Source organism: Geotrypetes seraphini, chromosome 6, assembly GCF_902459505.1.
Source record: "Geotrypetes seraphini chromosome 6, aGeoSer1.1, whole genome shotgun sequence".
Classification (NCBI taxonomy): domain Eukaryota; kingdom Metazoa; phylum Chordata; class Amphibia; order Gymnophiona; family Dermophiidae; genus Geotrypetes; species Geotrypetes seraphini.
In genome coordinates this window covers 259,358,910-259,384,909 of record NC_047089.1, presented here as the reverse complement: position 1 = coordinate 259,384,909, position 26,000 = coordinate 259,358,910, and the positions used below count along the sequence as shown (strand labels likewise).

General features: G+C 46.8%; 1 protein-coding gene across 6 annotated transcripts in view; it reads right to left on the bottom strand.

The window, feature by feature from the left end:
* The window catches only part of GK (glycerol kinase), a 445,878-nt gene extending 432,676 nt beyond the window's left edge, over window positions 1–13,202 (bottom strand). For 5 of the 6 annotated variants that reach the window (XM_033948781.1, XM_033948778.1, XM_033948783.1 and 2 more), the window contains exon 1: window positions 12,995–13,202. In XM_033948781.1, coding sequence (XP_033804672.1) covers window positions 12,995–13,072 — 78 coding nt within the window. In that variant the 5' untranslated portion in view covers window positions 13,073–13,202. The remainder of the gene's footprint in view (window positions 1–12,994) is intronic. The other variant, XM_033948780.1, reaches the window with a different exon arrangement.
* Window positions 13,203–26,000: the final 12,798 nt, after the last annotated feature.

Genomic DNA, 26,000 nt, shown 5'->3' with positions numbered 1-26,000 from the left:
GAAGGAGGGATTGAACCTCTTGAGCGAGAAGGAGGAACTGAGACTTGTTGGAAGCAGACTCTTTTGGCAGGCCTAACGGCGGAGGAGTCTGAAAATTGAGGGAGTAGCCGTGGGCTATGATCGAGAGCACCCACTGGTCGGTGGTGATTACTTCCCATCGAGAGTGAAAAATGTTTAGTCGACCTCCTATGGGCTGTGGAAGAGGACGGGAGGGAGGAAGACTGGCAATGCCCTGGAGAAGGGAATCAAAAGGGCTGAGTCGGCTTAGTCTGAGTGACAGGCTTGATAGCAGGCTGCTGTTGCTGACGAGCCTGTTGATGTTGTTGAGGAGGATGAGGCTGAACCGGCCGAGCAGAAAACCGCCTCTGATATGAAGGTTGTTGTCTAAAAGGACGAGGAGGAGGAGGCTTCTTTTTATTTTTCAACAAGGTATCCCACCTCGTCTCATGGGCAGAGAGTTTTTGAGTGGTGGTATCCATAGACTCTCCAAATAGTTCATCACCCAGGCAGGGGGCATTGGCAAGGCGGTCCTGGTGGTTCACATCAAGGTCTGAGACTCGTAGCCATGCTAATCGTCTCATCGCCACAGACATAGCCGTGGCACGGGATGTAAGTATCATAGATGGAACGGACCATAAACTTCCTGAGTTGCAGAAGACTGGAAGTGCATTGCTGAAATGCAGGAAGTTTACGGTCAGGAAGATACTTTTGAAAAGAGGCCACTTGTTGAATCAGATGTTTCAGGTAAAAAGAGAAGTGAAATGCATAATTACCTGAACGGTTGGCCAACATTGCATTTTGGTAAAGCCTTTTTCCAAATTTATCCATGGCCTTGCCCTCTCTACCAGGAGGGACAGAGGCATACACACTAGAGCCTGCCGATTTTTTGAGGGTTGACTCCACCAGCAGAGATTCATGGGGTAGCTGGGGTTTGTCAAACCCTGGTATGGGAATCACTTTATAAAGAGATTCCAGCTTCCTAGGGGCTCCTGGAACGGTTAGAAGGGTTTCCAAATTTTTATAAAAAGTTTCCCTCAAGATGTCATGGAGGGGTAACTTCAAAAATTCTTTAGGAGGCTGGTCGAAATCCAAAGCATCAAGAAATGCCTTGGATTTTTTAGAGTCAGACTCTAGAGGGATGGAAAGGGTGTCTGACATTTCCTTAAGAAATTTGGTGAAGGACGAGTGCTCTGGCTTGCTAGCAGGATCCTGCACCGATGGATCATCCTCATCTGAAGAATAATCTGCCTCGGTACCGAGAGGGTCGTCAGAATCATCCCACAAATCAGGGTCCCGTACCGATGAAAGACGGCCCTGAGAAAGGGGAGTAGAAGGCTCAGTATGCTTGGTCTTGCGCACCGATTTACCTGATCGCATGGACACCGTACCGGGTGACTGTACAGCGGTACGGGTGTCAGAGAACGGCACCGGCTCAGAAGTTGAGTAAGCGGTGCGTCGAAGAGACTTTGGTTCTGCCGAGAGAACCGGCATAGAGACAGATTTTTGCGGTGCCGATAACGTCGATGCCGACAGAATAGGCTGTTCGACCATCGGCACCGAAGGCTCAGTAGGTACCGACACTGGAAGGTGTGGAGTTAAGAGAGCCGGGAGCAAGTGTTGTAATTGCTCCTTAAGTTGGGTCTGAAGGATGGATGCTATTCTCTCATCCAAAGACGGGCCCGAAGGCACCGGTACCGGTTTTTTCTTGCTCGGTACCTGCGGTGCAGCTCGACGCTCAGGCGAAGTCGATGCCGATGAAGAGGCAGTGACTTCAATGGGAGCGGAGCGTTTGCGGGGCCGGCGCGCAGTCTGCAGGACTTGACTCACTGCTTGTTCGACTGGCGGGCCAAGGACAGTAGGGGATGGCTTCTTAGCCAGCTTACCTACAGGGTGCGACACCAAGGATGGATCTTGCGGTGTCGAAGTCACCGGTGCCGATTTGGAGGAAGTTGTCGGTGTCGATGTCGGGGGAACTTCCATGGTGGCCCCGAAAAGAATCCACTGTTGAATTTGGCGGTTCTTTAGAGTTCTCTTTTGGAGAGAACTGCAGCGGGTGCACGTTTCAGCCCTATGGTCCGGACCCAGACACTGAAGGCACCACTTGTGTGGGTCGGAAAGGGAAATAGGACGTGCACACCGCTGACACTTCTTAAAACCCGGTGAAGGGGGCATGAAGGGAAAAACGGCCGTAGCAAAATCGAGCCAACAGGCCCCGCCGGGGCCGACCGGAAAAAAATCGGAAAAAATTATATATATTTTTTTTTTTTAGAAAAGAGAGAAAACAAGAACGTGAACACTTCACGACAAGAAAAAACGCGCGAGCGGGAAGGCGAGAAAAAATTTTTCAACAGCCGTTGGAAACACACGTCTTCTTAGCTCCGCGGAAACTAAGAAACTGGGGACCGCGCGCCTTCGTCGGGCGGGAAGGCACTCGCGCACGCGCGGTGCGGCCTAACTAGAACTTTCTAAGTTCTTAGAGTGCAATCACTCTAAAATTGTCCGTACCGGGGCTCCGTCGGTGCCGTCACCCATCAGTCAAGAATATGCTGCCTGCTTGTCCTGGGATAATGGCCGTTCCGTCTGGAGAAAGTATCCAGACAGTAATGAGAGGTGAATGTATGAACCGAGGATCAAGTGGCAGCCTTGCAGATTTCTTCAATAACTCTAACTTTATGGCTCGTGACTTGACCCTACAGAGGGAGACCAGCCTGAGCTTAGCAGAAAGAGATGCAAGCAGCCTTCAAGTTGAGATAGTTCGCTTGGAAACAGGATGCCCCAACTTGTTTGGATCGAAGGAGATGAAAAGTTGAGGAGCAGTTCTGTGAGGTTGAGTGCGTTGCAAGAAGAAAGCTAAAGCACGTTTACACACCAGAGTATGAAGCGCTATTTCCCAGGATGAGAATGAGGCTTTGGAAAAAAAAACACTGGAAGGACAATGGACTGATTGAGATGAAATTCCGAAACCACTTTAGGTAAGAATTTTGGATGAGTATGGAGGACCACCTTGTCATGATGTAAAACTGTGAAAGGTGGATTTGCCATTAGAGCTTGGAGCTCACTGACTCGTCTAGCAGAGGTGAATGTGATGAGAAAAAACATTTTCCAAGTGAGATATTGAAGATGAGCCAAATCTATTGGTTCAAAAGGAGGCTTCATCAATTGAGTAAGAACAAGGTTGAGATCCAAAACCACCGGAGGCGGCTTGAGAGGTGGGTTGACATTGAAAAATCCTTTCATAAATCTGGAAACCACAGGATGAGCAGAGAGGGGTTTTCCTTCAGTAGGCTGATGGAAAGCAGCAATGGCACTTAGGTGGACTCTAACAGATGTGGATTTAAGGCCAGAGTGAGATAAGTGCAGCAGGTAATCCAAAACGGAAGACAAGGAGGTAGATTGCGGCTCCTTGTGATGAGTAGTACACCAAGTAGAAAATCTAGTCCGTTTCTGGAAGTAACACTGCCTAGTGGACGGCTTCATGGAAGTTTCTAGAATGTCCTGTACAGATTGAGAGAACTGTAGAGTGGCAGTTAGGTTGAGAGGTACCAGGCTGTTAGGTGTAAAGACTGCAGGTTGGGATGAAGCAGAGACCCTGTGTAAGCAGAAAGGATAATACTGGTAGAAGTAGAGGCTGCCTGCTGCTGATCTGAAGTAGAAGGGAAAACCAAGGTTGTCTGGGCCACTAAGGAGCTATCAGAATCATGGTGGCACGTTCCTTCTTGAATTTGACAAGAGTCTTGAGAATCAGAGGGAATGGAGGGAACGCATAGAGAAACTGATTCGTCCTTTCCAGAAGGAAAGCATCTGCCTCGAGGCGATGAGGCGAGTATATCCTGGAGCAGAACTGAGGCAGTTTGTTGTTGTGGGGAGATGCAAAGAGATCTATCTGAGGAGTTCCCCACTGAGCAAAAATGTGATGGAGAAGCAAGGAATTGAGTGTCCATTTGTGAGGTTGTAGAAGACGACTCAATTTGTCTGCCAGCCAATTTTGCTGACCTTGGATGTAGACAGCTTGCAGGAAGGTGTTATGAAGGATTGCCCAATTCCAAAGCTTCAGAGCTTCCTGACAAAGAGGGAAAGATCCTGTTCCTTCCTGCTTGTTGACATAGTACATGACGACATGGTTATCTGTCTGAACGAGGACTACCTGGTCGTGAAGAAGATGCTGAAAAGCTTTGAGAGCATTGAAGATCGCTCTGAGTTCCAACAGATTTGATGTGACATTGACAGTCCGTGATGGACCAATGGCCTTGAGTACGGAGACTGTCAAGATGAGCCCCCCAAGCATAGGTTGAAAAATCTGTTGTGAGAATCTTCTGATGAGGGAGCGTGTGAAAAAGCAAACCTCTGGAAAGATTAGAAGATAGCATCCACCAGTGGAGAGACTGTCTCAATGAAGGAGTCACTGTAATGTGTTGAGAGAGTGGGTCAGAAGCTTGCTGCCACTGGGATGCCAGGGTCCACTGAGGAATTCTGAGGTGAAGTCTGGCAAAAGGAGTCACGTGAACTGTGGAGGCCATGTGACCAAGAAGAACCATCATTGTCTTGCTGAGACTGAGGTGAAGGAAGACACTCGTTGACAAAGGTGAATAAGAGCATCTTGACGAGGCTGAGGGAGGAATGCTCTGGGTTGAACAGTGTCTAGTACGGCTCCAATAAACTGTAGAGTTTGGGAGGGCCGTAACTGGGACTTTGTAAAATTGATTTCGAACCCTAGACTTTGGAGAAACGCTATAATCCATTGGGCCGCTAAAATAACCTCCTGTTGAGACAATGCTTTGATGAGCCAGTCGTCGAGATGAGCCAGTTGTCGAGATATGGAAAGACTTGAAGACCCTGCATCCGCAGGGCTGCAGCCACCACCACCTGGCACTTCGTGAAGACTCTGGGAGATGAGGCAAGGCCGAAAAGAAGGACCCGGTACTGAAGATGTAGATTCCCAAAATCTTAGGAATCTGCAAGAGGCTGGATGAATTGGAATACGAGTATAAGCCTCTGAGATCTAGGGAGCATAACCAATCACCTTCATCCATCAGGGGATACAGTGTTGGAAGAGAGAGCATAGTAGCATAGTAACATAGTAGATGACGGCAGATAACGACCCGAATGGTCCATCCAGTCTGCCCAACCTGATTCAATTTAAAAAAAATTTTTATTTTATTTTATTTTTTTTAATTTTTCTTCTTAGCTATTTCTGGGCAAGAATCCAAAGCTTTCCCCGGTACTGTGCTTGGGTTCCAACTGCCAAAATCTCTGTTAAGACTTACTCCAGCCCATCTACACCCTCCCAGCCATTGAAGCCCTCCCCTGCCCATCCTTCACCAAACGGCCATACACCGACACAGACCGTGCAAGTCTGCCCAGTAACTGGCCTAGTTCAATATTTAATATTATTTTCTGATTCTAAATCTTCTGTGTTCATCCCACGCTTCTTTGAACTCAGTCACAGTTTTACTCTCCACCACCTCTCTCGGGAGCGCATTCCAGGCATCCACTACCCTCTCCGTAAAGTAGAATTTCCTAACATTGCCCCTGAATCTACCACCCTCATCCTCAAATTATGTCCTCTGGTTTTACCATTTTCCTTTCTCTGGAAAAGATTTTGTTCTACGTTAATACCCTTCAAGTATTTGAACGTCTGAATCATATCTCCCCTGTCTCTCCTTTCCTCTAGGGTATACATATTCAGGGCTTCCAGTCTCTCCTCATACGTCTTCTGGCGCAAGCCTCCTATCATTTTCGCCGCCCTCCTCTGGACCGCCTCAAGTCTTCTTACGTCTTTCGCCAGATACGGTCAGCATCCGAAACTTTTCTTTGACAAGAAATTTGTTGAGAGCTCTGAGGTCCAGGATAGGTCACAAATCCCCCGGTCCGAGTACAGATCCCTGCGGCACTCCACTGTTTACTCTCCTCCATTGAGAAAAATGACCATTTAACCCTACCCTCTGTTTTCTATCCGATAACCAATTCCTTATCCACAACTGAACTTTGCCACCTATCCCATGACTCTTATTTTTTCAGGAGCCTCTCATGAGGAACTCTATCAAAAGCTTTCTGAAAATCTAGATACACTATATCAACCGGCTCACCTTTATTCACACCTTCAAAGAAGTCAAGCAAATTTGTGAGGCAAGATCTCCCTCAGCTGAATCCATGCTGACTCCGTCTCATTAAATCATGTTTGTCCACGCGTTCCATGATTTTATTTTTTATAATCGTTTTTACCATTTTGCCCAGCAACAAAATTACCTTCAGCATGACTATATTTTACCACTTTACAAGTAGGTATTTCCAGAGACATGTCTGGCTTGGGAGGGAAAAAAAGTCGCTGGTTTTATCCCTCAAGTCACTAACCCCCACACTTTATTGAACTTGTTTCTTTCTCCTTTGTGAAGGTGGAGTGCATATGCAACCTACTGTTGGCCTCAACTCAATACCTTAATTTTTCAAAAGGCCTATAGGAAAAAGTTTATATACTGTAATTGAACATTGTCCCCTAGGTTCTAACTGCACACACAAATACAGGGGCAAAGTACACATGCTATGTTTTGCCCCAATACTTTTACACAGTCTCCAAAAATAAACTACTTGTATTTTCTGTGTTTGAAAATTAGAGAAAGGTAAGCTAGCTACACTGTTTAGGGAAAATTTTTGTCAGATACACTGGTCTCTCTTTGCTCCTGGAAGGCAGATACAGGGGTCTCTGTCTCCTTACCCCCTTCTCCCAGGAGAAAAGGAAAAAGAAAAGTACTTTACATATTACAGTATAATACAGCTACTTATTTTGTTCTTGGGCCAATGAAGGCAGTGGAAATATAAAATCTGGTTCTCAGGTCAGTGTATTAACCACTAGGCCAGTGGTTCCCAACCCTGTCCTGGAAGACCACCAGGCCAATCGGGTTTTCAGGCTAGCCCTAATGAATATGCATGAAGCAGATTTGCATGCCTGTCACTTCCATTATATGCAAATCTCTCTCATGCATATTCATTAGGGCTAGCCTGAAAACCCGATTGGCCTGGTGGTCCTCCAGGACAGGGTTGGGAACCACTGCACTAGGCTGCTCTCTTTTACTCCTCTCCCAGAAGAGCAGATACAGGTTGATTTGATTATTTAATATACAAGGCAATTTGTGAGGAAGCATTTCCTTCTTTCCTACCTCCTTCAGGGTAAATATGACTACTTATTTCTATGGAGCTGCTTGTACAGAGCGCTGTATATTAAAAATATGAGAAAATCCCCACTCAATAGAGCTTACAATCTCTAATTAACATGCACAAATTGGGGTTAGGGAATTCACATGGAGGTAATGATAAAGCAGACATGGTTCTTGGGTTACAAATTTGTAACCTAAGAACTCAAAGCCCTTCTCTTTATACTCTAACCGATTTGTAACCACGAACTCTCAAGCCTTCTCAGTACTCTGCTTACATGTATTTGACGACTTTACAGTGTGCCTAAACTGATGAAAACAAGCCAACATGGCTTCTGCAAGGGAAGATCGTACCTAAAGCACAGTTACTTAACGTAACAGGTGTTATCCAGGGACAGCAGGCAGATATTCTCTACATGTGGGTGATGTCATCCATGGAGCCCCATCGCAGACAGCTTTTCAAGAAAACTTGATTGAAGATCTTAAAATTTGCTAGTGCTGCACCACGCATGCGCGTGCCTTCCCATCCCACTAGAGGGCGCGTCTCCTGAACGTGGTCCTCAGTTCAGATAGCTAGCAAAGAAGCCAACCCGGGGAGGAGGGAGGGTTGCGAGAATATCTGCCTGCTGTCCCTGGATAACACCTGTTAGGGTAAGTAACTGTGCTTTATCTCTGGACAAGCAGGCAGCATATTCTCTACATGTGGGTGACCTCCAAGCTAACCAAGAAGGGACGGTGGGAGAATTGGCAATTTAAGAGAACAGATTACGCAAAACCGACTAGCCGAACAGGCCGCCGCGTCTGGACAAAGTATCCAGACAGTAGTGAGAGGTGAATGTATGAACCGAGGACCAATTGGCGGCCTTGCAGATTTCCTCAATAGGCGTGGAACTGAGGAAAGCGACAGATGCCGCCATCGCTCTGACTTTATGCCCCGTGACCCGACCCTGCGGCGGGAGACCAGCCTGAGCATAGCAGAAGGAAATACAAGCAGCCAACCAGTTGGACAAGGTGCGCATGGAAACAGGACGCCCCAACCGATTTGGATCAAAAGATATGAAGAGTTGAGGAGCCGTCCAATGAGATTGGGTGCGTTGGAGGTAAAAAGCCAACGTCCTCTTACAGTCAAGAGTATGAAGCGCCACCTACCCAGGATGAGAGTGGGGCTTAGGAAAAAACACCGGAAGAACAATGGACTGGTTAAGATGGAAATCCGAAACCACCTTAGACAAAAACTTCGAATGAGTACGAAGGACCACCTTGTCATGATGAAAAACAGTAAAAGGTGGGTCCGCATCCAGTACCTACAGCTCACTGACTCTGCGAGCAGACGTGAGAGCAATCAGGAACAAGACCTTCCAAGTGAGATACTTCAGATGAGCCTTATCAATGGGTTCAAATGGAGGTTTCATCAATTGAGCCAGAACTACATTAAGATCCCAAACCACCGGAGGAGGTCTGAGTGGAGGATAAACATTGAAGAGGCCCTTCATAAAGCGGGAAAACATCGGATGGACAGAGATCGGTTTCCCATCAAGCGGCTGTTGAAAGGCAGCAATCGCACTGAGATGGACTCGAATAGATGTTGATTTGAGACCAGACTGAGACAAGTGCAACAGATAATCCATCACGGAACGCAAGGAGGCAGACAGTGGCTCCATGCGCTGCGTAGCACACCACACAGCAAATCTAGTCCATTTCTGAGAGTAGCATTGTCGAGAGGAACACTTCCGAGAGGCCTCGAGAACATCCCTCACCGACTGAGAAAAAACAAAAGAGGGAGTCATGTGGAGAGGAACCAAGCTGTTAAGTGTAGAGACTGCAGATTGGGATGCAGCAACGAACCTCGACTCTGAGACAGCGGAGAAGGAAAAACAGGCAGAAGCAGAGGCTCCCTGACAATGAGTCGAAGTAGAAGGGAGAACTACGGCTGTCTGGGCCCTAAGTGCGGAGGCCGTCGAGGTGAGCCCCCCCAGGCATATGTGGAGGAGTCCGTTGTTAGGACCTTCTGCGTCGGGGGCACATGAAAGAGAAAATCTCTGGAAAGATTGGAAGAGAGCATCCACCAGCGGAGCGATTGCTTTAAGGAGGGAGTCACCGCAATGTGTTGAGGCAGAATCCCGGTCCTGTCTCCACTGGGACGCCAGGGTCCATTGAGGAACTCGGTGGTGAAGCCTGGCAAAAGGAGTCGCATGAACGGTGGAGGCCATGTGCCCCAGCAAAATCATCATGTGTTGGACGAAACCGTCGACCGAAGGGAGACCCTCTGGCAGAGATGAACGAGAGCATCAAGGCTGAGGCAGAAAAGAGCGGAGGCGAACCGTGTCCAGCACCGCTCCGATGAACTGCAGGGACTGAGAGGGACACAACTGGGACTTGAGGAAGTTGACCTCAAAGCCCAGACGCTGAAGGAACGTAATAGTCCGTTGGGTCGCTGAAATAACCTCCCTCCGTGACGGTGCCTTGATAAGCCAGTCGTCAAAGTACGGGAACACTTGAAGACCCTGCGACCGCAGGGCCGCCACCACCACCACGAGGCACTTCGTGAAGGACGAAGCAAGCCCGAATGGGAGGACTCGATACTGCAGGTGAAGGTCTCCCCCCTGAAAATGAAGGAACCTGCGACAGGCCGGATGGATCGGGATGTGAGTGTAGGCCTCCTTCAGATCCAGGGAACATAACCAGTCTCCCTCGTCCATCAGGGGATACAATGTGGGAAGAGAGAGCATATGGAGCTTCTCCTTGACCAGGAACTTGTTCAGCACTCGGAGATCCAGGATAGGGCGCAGGTCCCTGGTTTTCTTGGGGACCAGAAAGTATCGGGAGTAGAATCCGGTGCCCTGCTGACACAAAGGGACCTCCTCCACTGTCGGAGGCAAAGGAGGGCATGAGCCTCCTGGAGAAGAAGGGGGAGTAACACTCTGTTTGAAGGACACTCTCTTGGGGGCAAGTCCGGAGGAGGAGCCCAGAAGTGTAGGGAATACCCCTCCCTGATGACCGAGAGGACCCAGTTGTCCGAAGTGATCAGTTCCCATCGGTGAGAAAATGCATGAAGTCGGCCCCCTATAGGGAGTTGGGGAGGCTCGGGGCTGAAGGGGCCCGGCCCGCCCCAACCGGGGCAGTCAAAAGATCGGCGCAGGTTTTGCTGCCAAAGAGGTCTGAGGTTTCTGAGGGGCCCTCTGTTGCTGCGGATGCCTAGGAGGCGGCCGGGAAAAAGCCAGCATGGACTTTTGGGGATAACGCCGGGGAGGCAACTTGTACGATTTAGGAGGAGCAGGCTTCACCTTGGGCCTGACCAAGGAGGCAAAGGAGCGCTCATGTTCGGAGAGGAACTTGGTGGCTGCCTCGATGGAGTCGTCAAAGAGTTCGTTGCCCAAACACGGGAGATTCGCCAGCCAATCCTGCAGATTCGGGTCCATGTCAACTATGTGGAGCCAGGCTAGACAGCGCATGGCTACCGCAAAGGCGGAGACCCTCGAGGAGAGTTCAAAGGCATCATAGGTCGCCTGAAACATATAAAGTTGAATCTGCGACAGCGTATCTAGAAGCCGGCGAAATTCCGGCCGGCGAGGAACAGGCAAGTCCTCCTGAAAAGAGGGCATGGATTTGATGCACTGTTTCAGATATGATGTAAAAGTAAAATTATAGTTGAGAACCTTGTTTGCTATCATTGAATTCTGGTACAGGCGCCTACCAAACTTGTCCATAGTCCAGTCTTCCCAGCCCGGTTGGATAGCCGCGCAGACCTTGGAAGGATTAGACTTCTTCAAGCAAGACTCCACTACCAAAGATTGGTGGGAGGGCTGAGCCTTCTCAAATCCTTTGCAGGGGACCGTCCGGTACCTAGACTCCATCTTGGACGGAATAGAGTAAGGCGTCTCCAAATTCCAAAAGAAAGTCTGCTGCAAAACCGGGTTCAAGGGGAGGCGAAGGGATTCCTTCGGAGGATAAGGAAGCTCCATCTCCTCCAAATATTCCCGGGTATATTTGGACCCCGATTGGAGGTACAGTTGCAGCGCTTTGCCCATGTCCATCACGAACCTGGTGAAGGAGGACGGCCTGCCCGCAGAATGCCCCTCAAGGGGGGAAGCCGAGCGGGACTTCGGGGCAGCAGAAAATGAGGGAGAAGCCTCCTTCGAGTACTGCGCCGGCAGGTCAGTATCCACAAGCATGGACGTCGAGGAGGTCCCGCTGAGAATGAGGGGGAGTCGATGACAGCTTGCGCCTATAGAGCCGGGAAGGCAAGGACCCAGGGGTCCGAGGAACGGAGGTCCGGGAAGCCCACCTCGGCGAGCCCCGGGAAGAAGAGGCTGGTGTCTTCGACCTCGAGGCCCCTCGGTGCGGAGACCGAGAGGGCACGGGAGAACGGCGAAGACGAAGGTCAGACAGGACTAAGTCCGAGGGCTTGATGGACCCAGTCGTGCGGGGGCCTGGCGACCTCCCGATTCGCGTTGTCGTGCTGCGTCAGGGGTATCAAATTCACAGCTTCATAAGCATATAGTCTGACAGAAGTGATTTTTGAAGTGGAGGGTGAGCCAGAGGAGCACTGATGTGTCCGACTATATGCTTATGAAGCTGTGAATGTGATACCCCTGACGCAGCACGATAACGCGAAACGGGAGGTTCCCCGTTGGGTTTCCTAGCTGCTTTGCCCAGGATCGTGAATTAAGAAGTGCCTGGAGAACGGCAGCAGCTAAGTGGTTTTCTTTTCATTGGCCTCTATGCTTGGGTCTGGACTGTTGTGCTTTTGTGCCCCTTATCCACAGTTTCACGTTTGTGGTTATGTACTCCGGGTGCTAGTGGACATTTTCTCTGCAGGCTACTACAGTGCTTTTTGCCTTACAGTTTTTGTGTGGATGCAGGAGTGTTTGGAGAAGTGGAGTTTTTTGCCAAATGAAGCAGAACTGAGGCTTTTTCTCCACTTCTTTTTTTCTTTTCTATTTTTCTGTTGGTCTTCTTTTTCTCCTGCTGGTTTAACTCTTTTGCTGTATGAGTATGTGTTGTAGAGGGTGTACTTTTGGTTCATATGGGGTTGTGTGTGAATTAGAATAGTGCTTCACTCCTCCCAGGAGAGAAGATACACAGGTGTTTCTCTCCCAGGAAGGTAAAATACATGCTTTCAACTCTTAACTGCCACTCACTGCTGTCATTTCCTCTATCATAATCTTCCCAACCCCTGAGATGTCCTGTCTGTCAAATTAGATTGTTAGCTCATCTGAGCAGGGACTGTCTATTGTATGTTAAATGTTAAATACAGCGCTGTGTATGCCTTTCAGCACTACAGAAATGAAAAATAGTAGCAGTAGTGTCACTGAATCTTTCAAAATTCAGCACTTTGAAAGATTCAGAGAACACAGAAATCCCCATGTGTGGGTTTTTTCTCTCCTTTCAGGGTCTTCTCCTTCTTCTCTCAGGGGAGAGGCTCCCCGGCTGCGTTTTGCCTTCTCCCTTGGGGGCAGGTACTATTATTTATCACTTACATTTTGACATTTATAGACGGTCCCTGCTCAGAAGAGCTTACAATTTAACTTTCTCAACTCGGTCCTGGAGTAGCCCCTTGCTAGTCAGGTTTTCAAGATACCCACAACTAATCTACATGAAAGAAATTTGCATATAATGGAGGCAGTGTATGCAAATGAAGTTTATGCAAATTCAACGTGGATATCCTGAAAACCTGACTCCAGGACCCCGAGGAGTTGGTTGTCAAAGGCAGACGGAGGGGGACAGATCCCCGGCTGCCTCGTTGTCCTCCCCCGCCCCCGCGCGCCTTTTTCTCTAGCCCAGGAGGGAGTTCGCCCCGTCCCGCGCACAGCGCACAGGGAACGGGTCGGTGCCCCCGGACTCACCAGGAAGCGGGTGGAGCCGGTGCCTTGGTCAATAGCCCCGACGAGGGCTCCGAGACGGACTCGATCCGACGCTGCCATCGCCGCGCTCGCCCTGCGCCCACCGGCACGCGACCTTGTCTCGGCCGAGGATCCGCCTACGTCAGAGGGCGCTGCCGCTAGCGGCCAATGGGAGCGCCGCGAGTCCGCACCCGCCAAGTCCGGACACGCCCCCTCCTCGCGGGGCGGGAGGGCGCGAGAGGCGTCAGGTAAAACACCTCGCCAACGTCACTGGACACAGCTCCTCCCTCCGTGCCGGCTGAAGAGAAGAGGCGCGCGAGACGCCTACGGTTGCTCCTCCTCGAGAGGGGGAGGGGGATTCTTCTCTTCACGCTGACAGTCCCTAACATCCCTCATTGCACCACAGGATTAGGAGGCAAACAAGCCCATTGCATTACAAAAGTTTCAGAATGGGGTCCCCTTGGTCCTCGCTGCAGAGGAAAACCAGCATCAGGGAACACCGGGATTGGCCTCCGCGTGTGCGGACAGGATGGACCTAAAGCCATTTCTTATAAAGAACTGCTGCTTGCTGAGTCCCTTCCGCCAGGCCCTAGAGAATGGCCTCGCCCCAGCCAACCATTCTTTCTGTTTGCAACTTTCTTACCAGGACCTTGGTAGAAATTGAGAGGGCCCCCTCCTAAACGTGTGGGCCCTAGGCAAATGCCTAGTTTGCCTATGCATTAATCCTGCCCCCTCCCTTCCCCCTACCTCTTTAACTCCAACCTGGGTAGGGTTACTGAAACGGACCTGGTCCAGTTCTGCTCCCAAAACTGCCTTGCCCACACTCTGCCGTCTCTCAGATATCTGGAGACAGTCTCTTTAGAAAGGAAGGACGCTCATGCAAAGGCTTATTCCAAAGAGATGTCCATTTATTATGAGTCCTGCATACATATTTATAGCATTATACATGGGTCAGTTTTTTCAGCATATGACTGTAGGAAAGACCATATTTGGTAACAGGATACATAAAAGCAGCTAGAAAGAGGTAGCAAACATAAGGGGGGGGGGGTTAGTGGGAAGTTTCCATAACTATGTCATATAATATTGTCTTTTGTCTAAGTTCGAGCAAATGTTTCTTAGCAAACCTTGGCAAAACTAATTCGCTTACAGAACAAAATGAGGACACAGAGCTCAGAACACAAAGAGAAAAGATCTTGTAACTTCTTAGCAAAATTAAAACTGTTTCAGCAGTTCTTCTTTTATATGCTACACAAGCAGGAATAGAAAAACTTACAAGAAATGTATGTGTCCCTTCAATCCTCTCTTACGTCATGAAAATGACATCATAAGCGAACAGCATGAGCTTGGAGGGAGAAATATTCCAGATATGTTTCTCGAGGAGGGGGTTTAGGAACAGTAATACGAGCAATACAACACAGTCTAAAAATGACATAAGCAACAAGGATGCAGATAATAATAGAGATGATAACAATAAGAAGGTCTTTTACCCATCCCTGCATCCAACTAAAGTACTGATCCCAAGGATTAGATAAATCAGAGTTACGTTTGAGCTCAGCAGAGAGGTGCTCCAATTTCTGAATGGCCATAGTAACCTTACCCATGGGACCTGTATTGTCAGGAATAAAGGTGCAACAGGATAAAGTACTGGGGAGAATTTTACAGATACCCCCCTTCTCAGAAAGGATCATATCTAGGGCCATGCAGTTTTGGAAAGTCATCTGAGAAGTGGGGCCTAACTGATCAGCAATAGCTTGCAAGGCATCCCTTAAACCACATGCCCATAACGTACATGCCCTCATCAGTAGGTCTAGGGTTTTCAATTGTAAGAGAAAGAGCTTCATAATAAGTCCAGCAACACCTTTCCCATAACAGTTTCCAATCTTACGAAGAGTCATACGGCTAAGCAGAGATTTACCATTTTGGTCCACTCTTTTCTGAGCACTTTCCGGTTTATAGGCCCAGTCAGTGCCAGTGTTCCACCCTACCGCTCCCCAGGATGCGCACTTATCCCCCCAATGTGAGTCAGTAACACATATGTATATGTCTTTAGTTTTAGGAATATCATGGAACCAGTGGCACAGCCATGTGGCATCAATTGATGAGCAGTCCCAAATGTCACAGTAGTCAAAGGAGAAGGTGGCCACGTGTACACTGCTGGAATTATACCAAAAGGTAGTATGCTGTCTATCTTTCTGGATTCCTATTGAGGGGCAACCTTTGGGAGGAGCTTGACATCGTGTTCGCAAAGAGGCCCCTGGGGTGCTGTTTACAGCAGGGGTGCCTGGGATGTCGTTTACAGATGAGTACGGGCAGAAAGTATCGTGGACCCAGGACATATCATCCCTGTAGACACAGTTGGAAATGATCCATACAGGAAGAAAAACTAGCAGCAATGCTGCTAGGAGGAGAATGATAAAGTTGGTGGAATTCTGCGGCGAGATCATCATGCTGTTCCACTGGAGGGTGTGAGGTCTGCGCAGGGACGGCTTGCTTCTGGGGTTTTAGGTTAACCCTCTTCAAGCGACTTGCGTGGATCCAAACAGGAGACACCTCAGTGAGTACAGCGGTCCTGGTCGCAGCTATCACAGTGATGGGAGGGTCAAAGGGGAAATCTCTCTGCTTCCTATCCTTGGAAAGCTTCTGGACGATGACTACGTCGCCAGGCTGGAAGGAATGGGTAGGAATCTGTGGAGAGAAAGGAGAGGTGCAAGACACGTTTCTTTCAACATGCCCTAATGTTTCAATGAGCTTTCGGACGTATTCTTCCTGTATTAAGGGGAGATCACTACTCTCAACTATTGGGGGTTTGTCTACCCACGGGGTGGGGAAAGGTCGTTCCATGAGAATTTCGAAGGGAGAGTAGCCAGTGGTGCAGTGAGGCTGCATCCTAATTTCAGCTAAAACAATAGGGAGGAATTTCTTCCAATTCACAAATGTGCCAGCTGTGGCTTTCCTGATTTTGTCCTTGATAGTTCTGTTCATTTGTTCGACAATACCGGAACTCTGTGGGTGATATGGGAGATGAAATTTCCACTCAATGCAGAGTGCGGTAGCTAAATCTTTGCATACTCTGGCAGTGAAAGCAGGACCATTGTCTGAGTTAATGTGGGTGGGGTATCCCCACCTAGGGATGATTTCACGAAGTAAAATGTTCACCACAGTCTGAGCAGTTTCATTTGTGGTGGGAAAAACTTCAGGCCATCGGGAGAACATGTCAACAATAACAAGGGCATAATCCTGTCAGGTCCCGGTGGCTTGAGGAATATGAGTAAAATCAATCTGTAAGTGTGTAAAAGGAGAAGTGGGGTAAGTAAGGTGCTGGTGTGGTGCTTTATGGGGTATGTTAGGATTAGCGCAGAGACAGGTTAGACATTGAGCTATATATGTCTGTATCAGGAAGCGAAGGTCAAGAATGAAAAATCACTGGCAAGAAGTTGAAATGTCGAGCAAGCACTGCGATGACCAATGCCATGATACTGGGCAATGAATAAGGGGGAGCTAGCGGCTGGTAGACAGAGTTTCCCCTCTTTGCACTAAAGTCTGTCCAAAGGGCGGCTTTGGGCACCGGCCAGTCGCCAGGCATCAAGTTCAGAGGGGGTAACAAAGGATTGAAGCTGAGAAAAAAGAGAGGAAGGGGGAAAAGCAGGAGGAGAAAGAAGAGGAAGGAGAACAGAGGAGGGAGAGGGGTCCAAAGCAGCTTGTTTAGCAGTGCGGTCGGCCAGAGCATTATCTCTGGCAACTTCAATCTGGAGACCAGTGTGTGCATGACAATGAATTATAGCAACTGCAGCAGGCAGGAGTAAGGCAGATAGAAGGTCCAAAACAAGGAAAGAATGGGAGATGCATGTATAATCAGAAAAAAGGGAGACAAAAGAAGACTATCTGGCCAAGTCTAAAGCTGTCAAAACAGCAGTCAGAAAGGCCAAACTCCGAATAGAAGAGAATCTAGCAAAGAACATTAAGAAGGGGGATAAATCCTTCAGGTATATTAGTGATAGAAAAAGAAACACAGATGGGATAGTACGCCTTAGGAAACCAGACGGGAATTATGTAGAATTGGATTCCGATAAAGCCGAACTACTAAATGAATACTTCTGCTCCGTCTTTACCTGCGAGGCGCCAGGGTCCGGTCCACAGTTGCAGACAAGGGAAATCTTGAAAGACACGTTTCAGAATTTTGAGTTTACGCCCGGCAGCATCTACTGACTCAAAGTGAACAAAGCCATGGGACCAGACAATCTACACCCCAGGGTACTTAGAGAGTTGAGTGATATCCTGGCGGAACCATTATCCACGCTCTTCAATCTTTCCCTAAATACAGGAAGAGTCCCGTTGGACTGGAAAACAGCTATTGTCATTCCACTCCACAAAAAGGGATGCAGGACGGAGGCTGCGAATTACAGACCAATGAGTCTCACATCAATAGTGAGTAAACTTATGGAAACACTAATTAAACATAAATTAGATACGACCCTGAACGAGGAGAATCTACGTGATCCCCATCAACATGGATTTACAAAGGAAAGGTCCTGCCAATCCAATCTAATCAGCTTCTTTGATTGGGTAACAAGAAATCTGGATATGGGAGAGTCCCTGGACGTCATGTATTTGGACTTCAGTAAAGCTTTTGATAGCGTCCCACACCGCAGGATATTGAGCAAGATGAGTTTGATGGGATTAGGAGAAACATCAACTGCATGGGTCAAAGACTGGCTAAGTGGTCGACTTCAGAGGGTGGTGGTTAACGGTACCCTCTCCAAAACATCGGAAGTGATCAGTGGAGTGCCACAGGGCTCGGTCTTGGGTCCGATCCTATTTAACATATTCGTTAGGTACCTGACTCAGGGGCTTCAAGGTAAAATAACATTATTCGCCGATGACGCCAAACTATGCAACATAGTAGGCAAGAGCACATTGCCCGACAGTATCATGCGGGACCTACTCTTACTGGAACATTGGTCCTCGACTTGGCAACTAAGCTTCAATGCCAAAAAGTGTAAGGTCATGCACCTTGGCAGCAGAAATCCGTGCAGAACTTACACCCTAAATGGTGAGAACTTAGCTAGGACTGCAGCAGAATGTGACTTAGGAGTGATCATTAGTGAAGACATGAAAACTGCCAATCAAGTGGAGAAAGCTTCATCCAAGGCTAGACAAATGATGGGTTGTATCCGTAGAAGTTTTGTCAGCCGGAAGCCCGAAGTCATAATGCCGTTGTACAGATCCATAGTGAGACCTCATCTAGAATATTGTGTACAATTTGGGAGGCCACATTACCAAAAAGATGTGCTGAGAGCTGAATCGGTTCAGCGAATAGCCACCAGGATGGTCTCAGGACTCAAGGATCTCCCGTATGAGGAAAGGCTGAGTAAATTGCAGCTATACTCACTCGAGGAATGTAGAGAGATGGGAGATATGATTGAGACATAAGAACATAAGAGTTGCCTCCGCTGGGTCAGACCAGAGGTCCATCGCGCCCAGCAGTCCACACCCGCGGCGGCTCATCAGGTCCTCGACCTGTTAAGTGGTTCCCACCTTTTCCTATAACCTATCTCTAAATATATCTGTACCCCTCAATCCCCTTATCCTTCAGGAATTTATCTAAACCTTCCTTGAACCCCCGTAGCGTGCCCTGCCCTATCACAATCTCTGGGAGCGCATTCCATGTGTCCACCACCCTCTGGGAAAAGAAGAACTTCCTAGCATTTGTTCTAAACTTGTCCCCTTTTCAATTTCTCTGAGTGCTGTATCGAGGTGGAAGATGATATCTTTTTTCTTAAAGTACCCACGGCCACAAGTTGGCATCCGCTGAAAATCAGGGGCTGGAGATTTCATGGCGACACCAGGAAGTATTTCTTCACCGAAAGGGTGGTTGATCATTGGAATGAACTTCCACTGCAGGTAATTGAGGCCAGCAGCGTGCCAGATTTTAAGAGAAAATGGGATATGCATGTGGGATTTCTTAGGGAAAGAAGTTAGGGGGGTGGGTCATTAGAGTGGGCAGACTTGATGGGCCGTGGCCCTTTTCTGCTGTTATTTTCTATGTTTCTATGTTTCTAATGCTATAAATATGTATGCAGGACTCATAATAAATGGACATCTCTCTCTCTTCTGTATCCAGACTGTATTGTCACTATTCATCACAATAACCTATTATATATTTACTCTTCACTTTCAATTCTCCTGGAAATGTCCAGACTAACAATTGTAACTTGATGCATTCTTGATTCTATGTACTGTAACGTTCCTGGAAATGTCCAGTCTTCTAACTTGTAATCTGCTTAGAACCGCAAGGCACAAGCGGAATAGAAATCACTAATGTAATGTAATGTAATAAGCTTTTGCATATGCGTCCTTCCTTTCTAAAGAGACTGTCTCCAGATGTCTGAGAGACAGCAGAGTGTGGGCAAGGCGGTTTTGGGACCAGAACCAGACCAGGTCCGTTTCAGTTACCAGATGTCCGGATAGCTTTTCAAAATCTGGCACTTTGTCCGGGTCTTGGAAAGCACATCGCTTCGGGAGGGGCATCCACACATGTGTGGATGCCCTCCAGACTGACGAGCAGCTGAGGGGGCGAGGCTGGAGCAAGGGGCGTAATAAGGCGGGGATGGGTGGAACTGGGGGCAGGGCTATGGGTCTGGACTTTATGTACGTAAAATCTGGTAACCCTAACCTAAGGTTACCAGACATCCGGATTTACCTGGGCATGTCCTCTTTTTAAAGTACTGTCCAGGCATCCAGACAGCTTTTCAGAACCCAGCTTCCAGCTTGGGACCATGTTGGGAGGGCATCCGCACATGCTTGGATGCAACGTGGTGACATCACATGCATGCGCACATTATTATGTCACATCTGCGCAGATGCCCTCCCGACATTGCTCCAAGTATTGGTCGACAAGTCAATGAAGCCGTCCGCGCAATGTGCGGTGGTGGCAAACAGAATGCTGGGAATGATTAAGAAGGGGATCACGAACAAATCGGAGGTTATCATGCCGCTGTACCGGGCCATGGTATGCCCTCACCTGGAATACTGCGTCCAGTACTGGTCGCTGTACATGAAGAAGGACATAGTACTACTTGAAAGAGTCCAGAGAAGAGCGACTAAAATGGTTAAGGGGCTGGAGGAGTTGTCGTACAATGAGAAATTAGAGAAACTGGGCCTCTTCTCCCTTGAAAAGAAGAGACTGAGAGGGGACATGATAGAAACATTCAAGATAATGAAAGGAATAGACTTAGTAGATAAAGACAGGTTGTTCACCCTCTCCAAGGTAGAGAGAACGAGAGGGCACTTTCTAAAGTTAAAAGTGGATCGATTCCAAACAAACGTAAGGAAGTTCTTCTTCACCCAGAGAGTGGTGGAAAACTGGATCGCTCTTAGGGAGGCTGTTATAGGGGAAAACACCCTCCAGGGATTCAATCTAAAGTTAGACAAGTTCCTGCTGAACCAGAACGTACACAGGTAAAGCTAGTCTCAGTTAGGACACTGGTCTTTGAGCAGATTGCTGGGCACGATGGACCACTGGTCTGGCCTATCAGCAGCAATTCTTATGTTCTTAATATTTTCTGGTCTTTGTCCAAAATAAACACACTGCTGATAAGAATAGTCAGCTGTTAGCTGTCACTCTCCTGGCAGGGATCTCTTAGGTAGGTCTGTGAAGCAGCGGAACAAAGTTTCTCTCACTGCAGCAAAACTCAAGAGAAACAAAGACCAAGACCAAAACCACTCCAACAAAATTCCCCTCCAGACCATATTTCAGGTTATTCTTCCCAATGTGCATCACTTTGCATTTGTCCACATTAAATTTCATCTGCCACTTGGATGCCCAGTCTTCAAATTTCCTATTTCCTAAGGTCAGTAGTTAGAACCTAAGAACTGTACTGGGCAGACTTCTAGAGTGTATGACTCAGAAATATAAGACAATTTAATCATGAATTTATAATGCATGTAACCATTGGGCAGACTGGATGGACCATTCAGGTCTTTCTTTATCTGCCATCATTTACTATGTTATATCAAATTATTGTATAATATAAAAAATAATGTGATTTAAAAAAATATATATAATGGAATTATAATTTTAGCTTGAGGGTTTTAAAACAAAACTCAAAATGAACGTGCATCTAAAAAGTTTGCATTGCTTAATGATTAAAACTTTCCACGTTTGCTTTTTCAAAGTTAAAGAAATGTGAAGCGCACTTTATTTCTTAGACTGACTGCTGGAGCACTCTGGTAGTTGGTGCCATCTAGTGGTCACAGGGCATAGGTACACACCTTTTAATTTATTTTTTTTCTATTTATGCTACTTGCAAGCCTGAGGCTATTGAAGTGATGTACATTCAGGTACTGTAGGTAATTTTCTGTCCCTGGAAGGATAAAAATATATAGATAGAAACATGATAGCAGATAAAGTCCAAACAGCTCATCCAATCTGCCCATCCGCAGCATCCACTATCTCCTCCTCTCCCACGCTTTCCTAAACTCAGACACAGTCTTTGTCTTCACCACCTCTGCCAGGAGACTATTCCATGCATCTACTACCCTTTCTGTATAAAAGTATTTCCTTAGATGACTCCTGAGTCTATCACTTAATTTTATGATGAAACTCCTCATGGGAGTGGGTTTTTGTCAGAGCTTAGAAAGAAGAGGTGTTTGTGAACAATGAGTTTGAAACCAGCAATTATCTGTTTGTGTTAAAAACTGAAAAGTCACTTATCTGACTTCAAGAAGATTGTATACGATTTATGAAAGATATAAACACTCAAACACTTGGGTGAAATGTTATATATTTTAAGAGGTTATCTAATAAATAGGAATAACGCTTGTGGGCTGAAGCGAATGTAGGGATGTGAGCTGAGCAGAGCTGAATCAGAATAACAGAAGTGGATATCTACTCCCTTAGGCTGGAGGAAGTGGGCATCCTTTTGACTAGGGTTATCATACATCTGGGAAAACCTGGACATGTCTTCTTCTTAGAGGACTGTCCAGGTGCCCGGAGGGATTTCCAAAATCCAGCAGTTTGTCCGGGTTTTAGGAAACCTGAGTTTGGAAGCCGCATCTGGAAGACTTTTCGCATACGTGGCCGTCACTTTGATGACATCATATGCACACACGCATGCATATGATATGATTGCATCAATGTCCACACAAATGCAGCCTTCGAGATTGGGGAGGGGGGTTCATAGGGGGCAGGCTGTTGAAAGCTATTCCTGACAAATTGTTTTAGGATGAGGCCTATGTACATAGTTCAACTAAATCAGTTTATTAGCCAACCTTGTTCACCATAAGCTTTTTGGGATTTTTCCTGGGGGGGGGAGAAGAGGGTGAACCCACCTGTTAACACTTCTTTTCCACAGGTGGAGGCACCAAGCGCTAACCGAGTGAGAGACTGACAGACACTGTCTTTGGAGGACTCCAGCCAGCTCGGGGCCCAGACCCAGAGCTGACCTGAAGGGGGCGTTGCAATCCTATGCCCTGGAGCTTCCTTTCAAATGAAAGAGACTCGCCTCATGTGTATTTATGCCACATAGGTATTAAAACTTCTCTATCACATCTCCCATCTCCCGCCTTTCCTCCAAAGTATACAGATTGAGATCTTTAAGTCTGTCTCCATATGCCTTATCACGAAGACCACGCACCATTTCAGTAGCCTTCCTCTGGACCGACTCCATCCTTTATATATCTTTTTGAAAGTGTGGCCTCCAGAATTGTACACAGTATTCAAAATGAGGTTTCACCAGAGTCTTATACAGGGGCATTAATACCTCAACAACAACAAATTATTTCTATAGCTTCACCAGGCATATGCAGCGCTGTACATTGTACATGCTCCGAAGAGTTTACAATCTAATTATGAGAGACAATTTGAAGTATAAAGTCAGTATGCAGGATTTCAGCCAGTGGCATTCCACAGACCGGGCACAGGAACACAAGTGGCGGATCTTGGAGGTCAGTCAGAGCTGGGGTTTGGCGTGCCTTATAGAGTGTGACACAGGAGGAGCGAGGGTGTCCAGAGAGGAGAAGAGAATAGTATTATAGGAAGAGAGTGTTGTCATCACAGCTATTGCTAGCAATCACTGGGACCTGGCGTTTGTAAGGGCGCCTTTCACGTAACCCCCTACCACCTCACCTTGTGGGGAACCTGACACTACCAAACCTTACATGTGTTTCACTGACAGATTTATATAACGTAGTGTTTGAGATGCGAAGTGAGTCCATGGCAGAGAGAGTATACAGGTCAATAGACTGAAGATTTCTAAAGTTATTGGTGAGGAGCCTACTGGCCATACCTCTCCCTATGAACACTAGCATCCTTTGATCTTTTGCCGTTACCTTTACAACAGGTGTGGCCACCTTAAGATCATCACATATAATTACACTCAAGTCTTGCCCTTCTGTCATGCACTTAAATTCTTCACCCCCTAAACTGTGCTGTTCCTTCAGGTTTTTGCAGTCCAAATGCATGGCCTTCCATTTCTTAGCATTAAATCTTAGCTGCCAAATTTCAGACCATTCTTCAAGCTTCGCTAGGTCCTTTCCCCATGTTATTCACACCATTAGGGGTGTGTACACTATTGTAGATTTTGGTATCCGCAAAGATGCAAATCTTACCTGACAGCCCTTCAGCAATATCGCTTACAAAAATATTAAAGAAAAATAAGACCCAATTATCGAACCTTGAGGCACACTTGAGGTAACATCCCTTTCTTCAGAGTGATCTCCATTGATCACTACTCTCTGACGCCTTCCACTCAACCAGTTTTTCATTCAGCCCGTCACTTTGGGACCCATCCCAAGGGCACTCAGTTTATTTATTAGATGTCTGTGTGGAACACTGTCAAAGGCTTTGCTAAAATCTAAACTAAACTTTAAGTTTATATACCGCATCTTCTCCACAGATGTAGAGCTCGGCACGGTTTACAAGAACTTAAATATAGGAAGAGCAGAATAAAGGGTTGGGGTTGTGAAAAGGGGGGAAGAGAAAGGGTTGGGGTTGCGTAAAGGGGGGAATAGAAAATTACATTTTTGTGAAAAGCCAAGTTTTCAGGTGCTTACGGAATAATTGGAGGGAGTTCAGGTTCCGTAGTGGGACAGTAAGATTGTTCCAAAGCCCTGTGATTTTGAAAAGGAGGGATTTTCCCAGTTTACCCGCATAGATAATACCATGTAGAAAGGGGAAGGATAGTTTATGTTTTTGGGTGGGCCTGGTGGAGTCAGGACTCGAGGAGTTATAAGATAGTGGGATTAGGGGGGGGAGGATGCCGTGAAAGATCTTAAAAGCCAGGCAGGTACATTTGAAATGAACTCTGGAAATCACTGGGAGCCAGTGAAGTTTGGACAGAAGTGGGGAGACATGATCAGATTTGCGTTTTGCGAAGATCAACTTGGCCGCACATCCTCTATCCAATTCTCTGGTCACCCAGTTAAATAAATTGACCAGATTTGTCTGACAAGACCTGCCTCTAGTGAATCCAAGTTGCCTCGTGTCCTGTAATCCACAGGATTCCAGAAACTTCACCATTCTCTGTTTTAAAAGCGTTTTCATGAATTTGCTTACCACAGAAGTCAAACTTAGCAGCCTGTAATTCCCTACTTCTTCCTTACTTCCACTTTTGTGGAGAAGGACCACATTCGCCCTTCTCCAGTCCTCTGGTATCAATCTTGACTCTAGAGAAGCATTGAAAAGGTCAGCCTAGGGAGCTGCCAGATCTTCCCTATATTCTCTCAGTACCCTCGGATGTACACCATCCGGCCCCATTGCTTTGTCTACAGGGTGTAGCACACCTCCATCCCTATTTTCATTTGTCTTCTGAAGTGTTGCTCCCAGCGCTTCAGCTGTGAACACAGAACAGAAATATTATTAAACAATTCAGCCTTTTCTTTATCAGCTTCTACATATTCCTCCCCTTCACCTTTGAGTCTCACAATGCCACTTTTGCACTTCTTCCTATCATTAATATATCTAAAAAAAGTCTTGTCTCCCTGTTTTACCGTTTCAGCTATTTTTTTCTTCCATTTGCATCTTTGCTTTCCTGACTACACGATCAGCCTCTGTTAACTTTTCCAGATATTTTTGCCTGTCTAACTCTTTCTCTGATCTTTTGCAGTTTATGAAAGCTAACCTCTTATTCCTTACCTTCTCAGCTTCTACTTTCGAGAACTAAAGTGGCCTTCTTTTCCTCTTGCTTTTACTTACTTTCCTTACAAAATGGTTTGTTGTCCTTACAATCGCTCCTTTCAGTTTTGCCCACAGATGTTCCCATCCAGATAACTCCTTGATGTAATCTCTCATCTGAGCAAAGTTAGTTTTTTTAAAAGTCTAGAACCTTGATTTTTGAATGAGTCCTTTTTATATATGTTTATTTATTATATATATACATATTATCCACCTAAACCCTAGGTGGCTTACAAAAAAATTTTCTAATATTTTAGAGCTTCAACTTTCAAACTTGTCACAAGCACCCCTTAGAGTGGAGTGGACTTATAATAAAATTAGGCTCTGGCATGTTCTGTACCACCGGGGATATCCTCAGGTCTTTAACTGCGCCCTAGGCAACAGCCTAGGCCTGGGAGCAAAGGGTAAGTATGAGCTTTCACCAATCAACACAAGACAAAGTCTGGTCAGAATTCTTTCAAAAACCTGATAATAGTTTATTCCACTCTTGATGGTCATAAAGAATAAAGCATACAGGTCTCACATGCAGCACTTCATAGAATCCAGTTTTAAAAAGTGTAGGAAAAATAAAGATTCAAAGTTTCTCAAAAGAACAAATAAACTGATCTGACTCACCTGAGACTACACTGGCTCAGCACAGAGACCAGCTTGGCATTTCAGAAAGAAACAAAAAACAAAACAAAACTGTTCTCTTGTAACAGGTTCAAGACATGCAGGATATTTTTACAGCAAGCACATGACTTCCTATCATATCTTAGAACAGCAGACAGTTCATATTCTCCTTAGCTTGTCATAAAACCGTTTTTGCTAAGGCTGCTGAGTGCCTGAGCTAAGGTC